Raw genomic sequence first — 12647 nt, 5'->3', positions numbered from 1 at the left:
CAGGAGGGAGGGTAGGGACATCTCTGTGGGCTGCTTAGTAGGGTAGATGGGAGTGGATTTGAGTGGGCTTTCCATGACGCTTTACAGTTAGTCCCAAGATGCTTATAATCTGCATCTTTTTGTCCAAGTCCAGTTGATTGTTTTTGAGCATGGTGCTAGAGAACCAAGGGCTTGGGGAGGGAAATTATTATTGATGAACTGGTTGTTATCCTTCTCTCTCTAGTAACTGGTTTGTTTTCTATCTTCTCTCTGTTTTGCTTACGTTTTCACTTATGCTACTGGACATTCATCCATCCATAGTGATCCATGAACATACCACATTTCGTCTTATCCAGGTCTCTTACTATGCCAATGAATCCTGGGCACAAACTCTGGGGTCTGCTTGGCTGGATGAATTACAGACTCATCGTTGGGACAGTGAAACAGGAACAGCAATTTTCTTGCACACATGGTCCAAGGGAAACTTCAGTAATGAGGAGTTGACAGATCTGGCGCTGCTTTTCCGTGTATATATGATTGGGTTAAGTCAAGAGATTCATACCTACTCCACATACTTGGGGCTTAGGTGTAAGTTTAACAAATTGGGGGAATTCTTCAGAGGGTTCTTGTAATTGAAACTCTTCTCTATTCCTTTGACGAAATTTCTCATCATCTCATCTCACAACAAAAGTCTACATGCCTCCATCTCTCGAGTTATATCTTGAACATTAATCAAAATTACCTAGATTTTTGCCACTTCAGCAGTCTTTTCTATTGTGCTTTGTTGTGTTTTCTTGTGATCTTCATCTGTGGCTTAAATTTGGAGGTAGAGAATTGTCTTATCCTGTGCTTGACTCTCTTAAAACATAATCCTTTCTGCTATTTCTTCAATTTCTTTGACATTTGGAGTCATTATCTAGCTCTTGTGATGCTGACTCTATGCATCATGAGATTTGGGCTCCCATCTCTCTGAAGTTCCTAGTCTGTATTATGTCAGTCTCACCTCTTATTTTCCCTGAACTTTTCAATCTCCTTTTAATTCAAATTACTTGTTCTCCCTTGTTTCTGACTGTATGTATCTTTGGCTCATTCTCCTACCTATGTAAGACTCTTCTTTCCATTCTCCATTTCCAGAGAAGGTCCTTAAATTCTAATATTGCTTTCATATTTGTTATTTGAACTCTTTATCTCATTCTTTTCTTTCTGAAGATCCTGTTGAATTACAAGTAAGACTTGGCTGTGAGCTGTCCTCTAGAGAGAGCTCCAAAGGCTTCTTACAGGCAGCTTTAGATGGATCAGATTTTCTGAGTTTCCAAAACAGAACTTGGGTGCCATCTCTGGAGGGTGGGAAACAGGCCCAGAAGGCACGTGATCTCCTCAATCAGTATGAAGTCATCAAGGAAACCGTGGAGAGCCTCATGAGCAAAACCTGTCCCAAGTTTTTCTTGGGTATCCTGGATGCAGGAAAGATGTATCTTCAGAGACAAGGTCAGTTCAGCCCTCCCGTCTAAGGTGTTTTCTTCATGACTTCCCCTTCTCACCTTCCTGTTTGAACTCAGGACATAGTGGAGGACAAGAGGGAGTGAGGTTGCAGGGTGAGAATTCCCTAAGGGAGACAAAAGACATTAGGCAGATATCTATGCACTGAAGCCATGTGTTAGGTGCACATCTGTCCTCATGTGACTCCCTCTTGTATTCTCTACAGTGAGGCCAGAGGCCTGGCTGTCAAGCTCCTCTCTCCATGGGTCTGGCAGACTAATGTTGGTTTGTGTTTGTTGAAAAATTAAACCTAACGCTCAACAAAGTATGTTGGTAGATTTTTTTCCCCCTTGTATTCCTTCCTAACACTGTGACATTTGAAACATTCATGCCTCTCTTTGAACGCTAACATAGCTGAGAAATTCTAGCATTCTAAAACTCTCTCTCCTTTTGGATGTATCTATAAGGAAATAGCACAGGTAACCTCCTTTACACATTAATTTGTCAAATTGTATTAAACTTAAAGTAGATGCATCCTGAAATTTCCCATCAACAGTATGATTGATTTTGAAATTTTTATTATGTGTATTTGTATCATATAATGTGTTGTTAGAATGCACATATACACTGTGACATGACCAGAGCAAATGATTAGATCAGAGCCCTGACATATCCATTACCTTTAATTTAGAATCCTGACAATAAAATTTGAAATCAGGAGGCTGGGAAGGTGTCTCAGTGGTGGAGTGCTTGCCTTGCATGCATGAGGCCCTGGGTTCAATTCCTCAGCACCACACAAGAAGAAAAAACCGGTAGTGGTGCTGTGGCTCAAGAGGTAGAACGCTAGCCTTGAGCTGAAGAGCTGAGGGACAGAGCCCAGGCTCAAAGTTCAGGCCCCACGACCCAACCACCCCCCCTAAAAAAATGATAAGGGTGTATGAGGCTTTCAGTTTTATTTTTCTTTCTGAGCATTATTATGGTTATTCTGGGTCTTCTGTGATTACTTCTGAATTTTAGATTTTTTCTACTCTTACTTAAAAAGGCCAGTTAGATTTTTATGAGGATATCAAATTAATCTGGAATATGTAAATTGTTTTTGTTCTAGGTAGAATATATGTGTTAACACTATCAAAATTTCCAGCCAATGATCATTGGATTTTTTTCCTATTTATTTTAACTTTCCAGATAAATGCATTGCAGTTTTGTATGTACTAGTTTTGAATATCCCTGGGTGTTTATTCCTAATTATTTTATTCTTTTTTATTTTTATTTTTTTGACCGGTCATGAGGCCTGAACCCTAGGCCTGGGCCCTGTCCCTCAGCTCTTCAGCTCAATGTTAGCGCTCTACCACTTAAATCACAGTGGCACTTCCGGCTTTTTCTGTTTATGTGGTGCTGAGGAATCTAACCCAGGGCCTCATGCACGCAAGGCAAGCGCTCTACCACTGAGCCACCTTCCCAGCTCTACTTTATTCTTTTCTATGCTCTTATAAGTAGGATTATGTCTTAATTTCCTTTTTGTAAATTTCCTTTTTGGTCAGTACTGGGCCTAGTGACTAGAGGCCTAGTCACTTTCCCTGAGCTCTTTTGCTCAAGGCTAGCGGTCTGCCATTTTGAGCCACAAGTCCACTTCCAGTTTTCTGGTGTCTAATTGTAGGTAAAGATCTCACAGTCTCCTCCTGCTCTGGCTGGCTTCAAACCATGAGCCTCAGATCTCAGCCTTCTGATTACAAGCATCAGTAACTGACACTTAGTCTTAATTACATTTTTCTTTCCTTTTCTTTTTGTGCTTGAACTCTAGGCCTGAGCTCTGTCCCTGAGCTTTTGTGCTCAAGGCTATCACTCTACCACTTGAGCCACAGGCCCATTTTCAGCTTTTCATGGTTAATTAGAGATAAGAGTCTTAGGGACCTTCCTGCCCACGTTGGCTTCCAACCATGATCCTCAGACCTCAGCCTCCTGAGTAGCTATGATTATGGGTATGAACCATCAGTGCCAGCCTTTACTTTCCCTTTTAATATGATTTGTTATTAGTCTGGACAAAGAGAACTGATTACTGTATGTTGATTTTTTTATTTTGCAGTTTTTCTGAATTTGTTTTACTCATTATAGCAGGCACATGGAACTCATTCTGTTCTTTGTTTATCAGTTATACTTCACTCAAGTTGTTGAAAGATACAACTTAACTATGCCATGAAGATTCTGAGCTAAAAATAAAGTGTATGAGTTCATGTCCAAGTTCAGGATCAGATTAGATCTTGAGTTGGGACAGAGCTGAAGTAGTTGTGTGTATATAGCAGTATTCAGTAAACACCAGTTGAGTACATGAATAGACGAATGCATGTATAAATCAGCATGCAAATTAAAAATATACTTGTTATAAAATAATAAACATGCTAAATGACATGAAAACATACTTGTCATATGGTTGACTATTATTACTTGATACATTTTTTATTTTTTTATTTTTTTGGGTCTGGTCATGGGGCCTGAACTCTAGGCCTGGGCGCTGTCCCTCAGCTCTTCAGCTCAAGGCTAGCGCTCTACCACTTGAGCCACAGCCCCACTTCTGGCTTTTTTCCTTTTGCTTATGTATACAAGGCAAGTGCTTTACCACTGAGCCACCTTCCCAGCCCTTGATACATTTTTAAAAATGTGATACAATAATGTATTTCTTTCTGTTTCCTCTGGATGGATTTTTATTTTTTGCTGCTCCTGGGGCTTGAACTCCGGGCCTGGGCACTGTCCCTGAGCCTCTTTCTGCTCAAGGCTAGCTCTGCCATTTGAGCCAGAGTGCCACTTCTGGCTTTTTCTTAGTAGTTTATTAAAGATGAGTCCCCTGGACTTTCCTGACCAGACTGGCTTCAAATGGCAAACCTCAGATCTCAACCTCCTGAGTAGCTAGGATTACAGGCATGAGCCACCAGTGCCTAGCTTGCTTGGATACCTTTTAATGATCACCAACCCATTGTTAAAATTTGTCCATTCAACAGAACCTCCAGGACTTGGAGTTAATGGAAAACATTCTGCTAAGAATGTGGAAACAAAGGTTCAAGGAGGTAAATTGACCTTTCAAAAGTAAATATGAGCTATGCTGAAGTCATTTGAAGGAATTGGGGTAGGCATAAAAAGAATTAAAGTCGAGATTAGAGTGGAAGTGAGAATGCTGTAGGCATCCCAGCACTCTGCAGGGCACATTGTATTCTCTGACATACAATTTGTATGAAGATAATTGTTGGCCAGAAGAGACAGGAAGTCGCTACAGAGCAGAAACGTTGCTGAATCAGAGACCAAACACAAGTCCTGAGAGTCTGATGTGATCTCAGGGAGATGTTGCACCTGCTGCTGTGTTGAGCTCTTCTCTTCCCAGGTGCGGAGAACAGCATGGTAAAAGTAACTCTGCAGCTCCCTGTTGCAAAGGCTCTGTACTTAGCCAGGTATGCCTGGCCACTAAGTCTCTGAGCCTTGGTGTCTTCAGCTGTCTTCCATCATTCTGGAAGTTGGGGCTGGAAGGAAGCCTGAGTCTCTCCAATAGGCTTGTCCTTATGGGTTGCACAGAGTCTGGGGTCTTCTTTTCTACATCTTTTCAGGATCCAGGTCTTCTTGCCTTCTCATATTTCTTCCTTTCTCTTCACCATGTTTCCTTTCTTCTAGAGCCTTCCCTGGATCAAACTCTTTCCGTGTCATCCAAATTTCATCTTTTGCCAACAGCACCTGGAAGCAATTATCAAGGCTCAGGCTGTCTAGGTGAACTGCAGACTCATGGGCTAGGACAGTGACTCAGGCACTGCCATATTACTAAAGGACTGGTGCAAGGGCAAGTTCGGTGAAGAGGAGACAGCTGAGCTGGTGAGCTGAACTCTTTGGGATCGGTCTTCACTCTCACTTGAGAACTTCAAGTCAGCATCACTGAGTTCAGTTGGAATGTGAATCCAGTCCTCAGACCAGGCAGGATCCAGGGACTTTTCAGTCTTTGGTTCAGGACATTCTCCTCCCCTCCTTTCTCTTCCCCTGCCCTCTCTCCCTTCCGCTCCATTCTCCTTCCCTTCCTCCAGTTTATTCAGCATGAATAAAAGCATTGGAGAAAAAGAGATCAGCTAGCAGTTAAATTATGTGCTTCCTTTTATTTATTATTTTAGTTTACTATTTATTTAATATTCATACTTCATGTTTTCTTTATTTTTAATATCATGACTTTAAGTCATGGGTCAAGATGTTGCGTGAAGGTTTTCCTTGTGTTTCTCACTTGAATGGACCCTAGTTTGCAGTGAAACAAAGATTTGAATCACTGGTCTCACTCAGGCTAATTTCTTTGGGCCCTGATCTCACTTTTTGTACAATGCAGATTGTGTTTCCCAACATAAGATTTGTTTCTGCCCTCTCAATCATGTCAAGTTCCCCAGCTGAAGTAGCAATTCCAGGTAGTGACTTTTCCAGGTTAGTCTGAGTAAAGTGTCATACCCCATTACTGTCACATTTTATTCAAAAATTTTTTTAAGTATCTATTTTGAATATTCATTTTTCAGAGCACTCTATTTTTTTTACATATTTGCTACTATTGTCATTTAAAATATGAGCCATGTAACACTCTAAATTTAATCTATCTTGCTCAAAGTTATATCCTTCTGCCTAATGATGGCCTGATTTAGTGTGCATTTAAATGTATATGTAAAAATACAAATCTGTTTGAATGAGAAAAAGACACTGAATTTTGACTCATTGAAGAGCTTTTATTGCCATCAGTCTGTCTCTGAAGGCCTTAGATCTCCAGCGTGCTGGTGTCACACTGGAGATTCAGGTGACATAGTTACAAAGTAATTTTATTCATTATGAAGAACGACATTATGCCATTTGCTGGGAAATGGACAGACCTGTAAAAATTATATTTAGTGAAGTCAGTCTGGCTCAGGGAGACGAAGTTATCTCTCATGTGGAAGTTCTATCTAAATTATATATATATATATATATATATATATATTCAGGGTCATATGCATGTACACAAACATATTAACTAAAGTATGGTATATGCAGGGGAAGATTCCAATGGTGTAACTCATTTCAACAACAAACTTGCAATTTAACAAAATGAATCCTGGAATTTTGAGCATGTTTTGTGTGTGTGTGTGTGTGTGTGTGTGCATGCACGAGTGTGTGCTCATGTGCATGCATGCACGCACATGCATGCTAGGAGCACAAGAATGGGGAGTGGAAGGGTGGGCAAATGCAGTCACAGTATTCATTGTACCTGTGTGAAAGTAGATCCAGGTTACTTGAGGGGATCGGTGGGGTTGGAAGAAATGGAGGAAATAATGAAAAGCAGGACATCGATCAAGGTACATTGGTCAAGGTATGTTGAATTGAACCCCTTTGTGTGACTACTTGCAAAGAATGAAAGAAGAAGATGCAGGTGGATCATTGGCAGTGTTCCAAGTTGGTAAAATGCCAACTCTCAGTGCGCTCCTACAGGTTATCACCATTTCACATGTGGTAAGATGTAGACACACACATGGAACACGGGAAGGAGAAAGGAGATCCCAGAGATCCCATTGGAGTATTCCGTATTGTGAGTGGCAAGGCGAGATACCAATTAATTGCTTCTCTGGGTTTCTCTTCTCTTCTGTTCTACTTTGGTGATCCCCAGGGACTCTCCTAGGGAAAGATGACTCTTATGCACTGTGACATTTTTTGGGAATGTCAAGGTGCCTGAGTAAGATAACTGATTACATACTAGTTCTCCTTCTGGAAAGATACTGGCTTTGCAGAATATCTTTCTAATATATTCCTCTTGGAAAATGGGGTAAGTTGACAACAAAAAAGCTTTTTGTAAGTGGACCAGGATAGGTGGAAATAGAATTGTGGACCTTTGAGAATATTAACTGCAGATGAAAGAAGATATGCTGCACTTAGTCTTGGGCTTCTGTTCAAATGAGGAAGAAAGCTTTAGGCACTGATTCTCCAGTGTACCCACAGAAGACACCTAGATTTTTTTGCTACTTACATTTTATCCATATTGAGTTAAAGCAGATCATTATCTTTTCTCCATTAACCACTTTGTTCCCTCTATCACTTTCTTTTATAAATGATCTTATCATTTTTATTAGTTTATCAAGATGAAACTTATTTCCAATTTTCTGATAATTTTCACTGAATAGCCAGACACTTGAGCCTCCTTTATAGTCTATCAGATTTTACATTCCCTCTTTCATAATCCTGACCCAAGAGTGAACACCATAGACAAAAACACAACATATGTTATGAATTACTTGTTATGACTGATAATATAATAATGATTGCACATTGAATGTTAGTGTGACTTAAATGCCATTACCAGTGTGAAAATGAAAAAGTACATGACAATGTTAAAGCTAATTGGATAACAAAAATAATTTGAATGAAAAAGGAAAACAAGATAAAAGAGAAAAATAATTTGAATGGCATCTCTTTAGAGCAGACATTAACACACTTTATAAGAATGCTGGCCAGTTACTATTTTTCTCTTTCTACAGATGAGAGCAGCAGTCATTTAACTAATGAGTAATGGAGACAATAATGTTCCAAAATTTCTGTTTTAAATAACAAACCACTCATTTGAAAAATAATGATTAGAAGTTTTTTGTCTTAGTCTGATTTCTACTATTTTATAAAAATACTTTAGACAATCATCTTCAAAAGGGGAAAGTTTTATTTTGGCTTATAGTTTTTGAGGCCTCAGTCTTGATCAGTTTAGTTCTGACATCTAGACCTACACACACACACACATATCTATCACCTGTGCAGAAGCTGGACATTCTATAGCAGCTGTAAAGTGAAGGAAGAAGGAGGAGGGAAAGACAGAGAAAGAAAGAGAGAAAGAGAACAGCAGACCAATATTTCCGTTTCCTTCAATGGTATGATTTTTGTCACCTATGATCTCCTTGTAGGCAGAAGCTTGTTCCTCCTCTTCCTCCTCCTCCCCTTCCTCCTTCTTCCTCTTCTTCCTCTTCTTCTACCCCTTCTTCTCCCTCTTGTTCCTCCTCCTCCTCCTCCTCCTCTTTCTCCTCCTCTCCTCCTACTTCCTCTTCTTCTTCTTTCTCCATCTTCCCCTCCTCTTCCTCCTCCTCCTCCTTCTCCTTCTGCCTCCCCTTCTCCTTCTCTTTCTCCTTCTCTCCTTTTTCTTGATCTCCCCCTTCTCCTTTTCTTTCCTTAATCCTTCTCTAGATTTCAATATGCATTTACATTTTGCTAGCTAGGTAGGTTTCATGTTAAGTACTCAACACACACACAAAGTAGGATGAGGTGAGACTTTAGGAGGTTATGGATATGTCCTTGGACTTCAGAGTGCTTATGATTTATGAGTATATCTCTATGACCAAACACTGACTTACATATATTAAACATGTAGAGCTTCTTAGATACCAATGACCCTAAATAAAGAGATTAAGAGAATTTTTTTGTTGGTCATGGGGCTTGAATACTGGGCCTGGATGCTGACCCTGAGCTGTTCAGCTCAAGGCTAAAGCTCTACCTCTTGAGCCACAGCACTATTTCTGTTTTTTTTTCAGTGGTTTATTAGAGATAAGAGTCTTATAGACTTTCCTGCCTGGGCTGGCTTTGAACCAGGATCCTCATATCTTAGTCTCCTGAGTAACTAGGATTATAGGCATGAGCCACCGGCACCAGGCGATGAAGAGAATTTTTGAAGCACAAATGCCACTGTCTCACAATGATTACAAACTGAAATGTGATTATATCTACACAGAAATTACAGTGACCCAAATCTGCTCACCTGCACTCCTGTAGACTGAACCTAGTGAATGTAGGCCTCACTTGTGGTGGAAGGCTCACACCATCGCCTCTGAGCATCAGTTACCAAACTGTACCTGCTTTGTTGCATCCATTTCCAGTGCATGTTTCCATTTGTCAGCTGTCTGCTGCCCACAGCATCCCTCACAGCAACATCCATATTGGGAAAATGTTATCTTGTCTAGAGTGCAGCCACCTGCTTTTCTTTGGATGAATGATCTTTGGATGCCTTTATAGAATTTCAGATTCTCCACATAGAGGCTTGAGATATGCATAATCTTCCCAGCTCCTTGTCACTTCAGTAGCCAGTTCCAGAAGTGGCTTTGCCTGTGTTTGGTCTCCTGAAACCTCTTGTGTGCAATAGCATCAGCTCCTGACTCTCAATGTGTCTTGGGAATCAAGAAATTATTTCCTTTCTCCTTTTGCTTCAGGCTGGGTAGATTGGCAAAACGAAATCACACAGGTCTCAAAAGATATATGTAAAGTCACCTTGAACTCAGCATGCTAAAGAACCTAAAATGTGTTTTTTCTTTTTCTTTTCTTTTCTTTTTTTTTTTTTCCAGTCCTCATCCTTGAACTCAGGGCATGGGCGACGTCCTTGAACTATCTGTGCTCGAGGCTAGCACTCTACTACTACCTTCTTTTTGTTCTTAATATATATTTTTTATTGTAAAGATACTGCACAGAGGGGTTACAGTTACATGAGCAAGTTAATGAGTCCATTTCCTATGGAGAATTGTTACCCTTTCCTTTATTTTCCCCTACCATCCCTTTCCTCCCCACCTCCCCAACTCTTCCCTTCCCTCCCTGCCCCCTGCAAAGTTGTAAACTTTGTTTTCAACATAGTGTCTGTACATCTCACTGGTACAATGGGTCATCCTGGATCCTTATTTCAGCATTTTGTTATTTCCCTTTCCCTCCCCAAATTAGAAAAAAATTTTATACAAGATGCAGGACAATGGAATCAAATACAGTGACAACAGGGGTTGTAACAAGGGGGAAGAACATACAAAGAAACAAAAGAAATCACATAGTACACTATAAGTACATTAAAACAAACAGCAACAAAGATGAAGCCTCTTGTGTCCCTATCTTGGGGTTCATTTCGCTTAGCATCAGCTTGTATGGTCATATGTACATAGCTTTTGACCTCTTCTGCTTGTCCTAGACAGATACTAGTTATTGCAAATAAGGGAAACCATGGGACCTATGTTTCTTTGAGTCTAGCTTACTTCAATTAGTGTATTTTTTCCAAGTCTTTCCATTTCCTAACAAATGGGGCTGTGTCATTCTTTCTGATGGAGGCATAGAAATCCATTTTTTATACATACCACATTTTCCTGATCCATTTATCTACTGAGGTGTATCTGGACTGGTTCCATATCTTAGCTATGTCTACCACTACTCTTTTTATATTTTTTATTGTAAAAAACTGTACAGAAGGGTTACAGTTACATGAGCAACGTAATGAGTACATTTTCTATCAAACTTTGTTACCTCCTCCTTTGTTTTTCCCCTACCATCTTTTCCCTCCCACCTCCACAACTCTACCACTGCTCTTTTTTTCTACCACTACACTTGAACTACAGTGCCTCTTCAGGCCTTTTCTGAAACATAGGTCCCATTGTTTCCCTTATTTGCAACAATTAGTATATGTCTAGGATAATCTTAGCAGGTGAGCAAAATAGCTCAATAGCTATGTACATATAGCCATGTAAGATGATGCTAAGTGAAATGAATTCCAAGACATGGACAGAAGAGGTTTTCCTTTGTTGTTGTTTTTTAATGCACCGTGTGATTTCTTGTTTCTTTTGTGTGTTGTTCCCCCTATGGTATACCCCCTGTTGTCACTGTATTTGATTTTGGTACCCTGGGTTTTGCATATATGTTTATCTGAATTAAGGAAGGGTAGGGGAACAACAGAATGGCGAGACAAAGGACAACAGGGGAACTAATGCGACAGTGACAGTCACAAGACAACATGCTGGAAATGACCTGTGTAACTTGCAGGGGGTGGTGGGAGAGAGAAAATAGGAGAAAATGACGGAAGAGGTAACAAGTTTGACAGGAAATGTACTTATTACCTTACTTATGTGACTCTAATCCCTCTGTACATCAACTTGACAATAAAGAGATACATAGAAGATGAAAAAAAAAAAAGAATCGCCTGGACTTTCCTGCACGGAGTGACTTTGAACTCCAGTCTTCAGATCTCAGCTTCCTGAGAAGCTAGGATTACAGGTGTGAATCAATGGTGCCCAACTTAAAATACATTTTCAATACCTGTCACTGCTAAAATTATTCTTTAAAACATTAGGATATTTCCGTTAGCATGCCAGTACGGTCCATATGTATGTCATAAGCGTTTATATTCTACACTTAAAGCAAAAACGTATATGTTATGGATGTGCTGGGTGTTTTGATTCCATTTTTATTAAATAATTAGGCTACTAGAATTCATGTGAAAACAACAAGGGCTCGGAAAATATGAAATAAAAGCATTAGTTTCAAAGGAAAAGATACTAGAATATTATATATGGTACTTCACTTCTGATCAGTTTTAATATACAGCTTTATCTACATCCCATTCTATTACTGTAAGTTTATTGAGATGCATGTGTCTGTGTATAGACAGGCAGAACAAAACAGGGAAAATAGGCAAAGTATTGACAAATAAAATATATATTGAGTAATACATATTAGTTCTTGTCTACATGATAATCAAAACACCCTCAAAGGATCCCATGGTCCAAGAGCTGGTGGCTCACAGCTCTAATCCTAACTATTCAGGAACCTGAAATCTGAGTATTGGGGTTTGAAGCCAGACTGAATAAGAAAGTCAGTGAGACTCTTATGTCCAATAACTGCCAGAAAACCAGAGGTTGAGCTGTGGTTAAAGTGTTAGAGTGCTAGACTTGAGCCAAAGAATTCAGGGATAGAGCCAGACCCTGAGTCTAAAACTAAAACTAACATAAATACATTTGTTTGAACAAATTTTGAGGTACTTACCAGCTTTTTAAATCATCATCCTACTTTCATTTAATTGTGGATATTTACATTTTGTATTTAAATATCTCAAGCTCACAGATATATTTATTCTTTATATTTGGCAGCTTGGTTAACAAATATAGAAAATAATGTTTTTCTGCTGTCTTTTCAGTTGGGAAGTTCTGCTTTTTCCACTGGGACCTTGGCAAATTGTCTATTTTTGATTTTTACTGTTTTATTGGAAAATTCTGGAAAGTTTAATGAAGTAGAAGAGAAGATGAGAACAGGCACCCAGGACTAAGAATATGAGATTAGGGAATCCAGACAAGGAAATAAAACAGGGAATGAAGCTGTGGACAACAGGAGGAAAAGAATCATGACATTAAGGGAGAAGACAGAACAGTGGGAGGATGGAGGAT

General features: G+C 39.6%; 1 protein-coding gene across 1 annotated transcript; it reads left to right on the top strand.

The window, feature by feature from the left end:
- The first annotated feature begins 272 nt into the window (after positions 1 to 272).
- On the top strand, positions 273 to 12529 carry LOC122109224 (T-cell surface glycoprotein CD1c3-like). Its single transcript, XM_042681482.1, has 6 exons — positions 273 to 567; positions 1189 to 1467; positions 1685 to 1743; positions 5804 to 5895; positions 6846 to 6945; positions 12401 to 12529. The coding sequence occupies exons 1-6, from the start codon at positions 273 to 275 to the stop codon at positions 12527 to 12529; spliced, it is 954 nt and encodes a 317-aa protein (XP_042537416.1).
- The last annotated feature ends 118 nt before the right edge of the window (positions 12530 to 12647 follow it).

The sequence above is a fragment of the Dipodomys spectabilis genome, unplaced genomic scaffold, assembly GCF_019054845.1.
Source record: "Dipodomys spectabilis isolate Male_0828 unplaced genomic scaffold, ASM1905484v1 ptg000069l, whole genome shotgun sequence".
Classification (NCBI taxonomy): Eukaryota; Metazoa; Chordata; class Mammalia; order Rodentia; family Heteromyidae; genus Dipodomys; species Dipodomys spectabilis.
The sequence above is the reverse complement of the archived record's forward strand: the minus strand, read 5'-3'. Positions and strand labels throughout refer to the sequence as shown.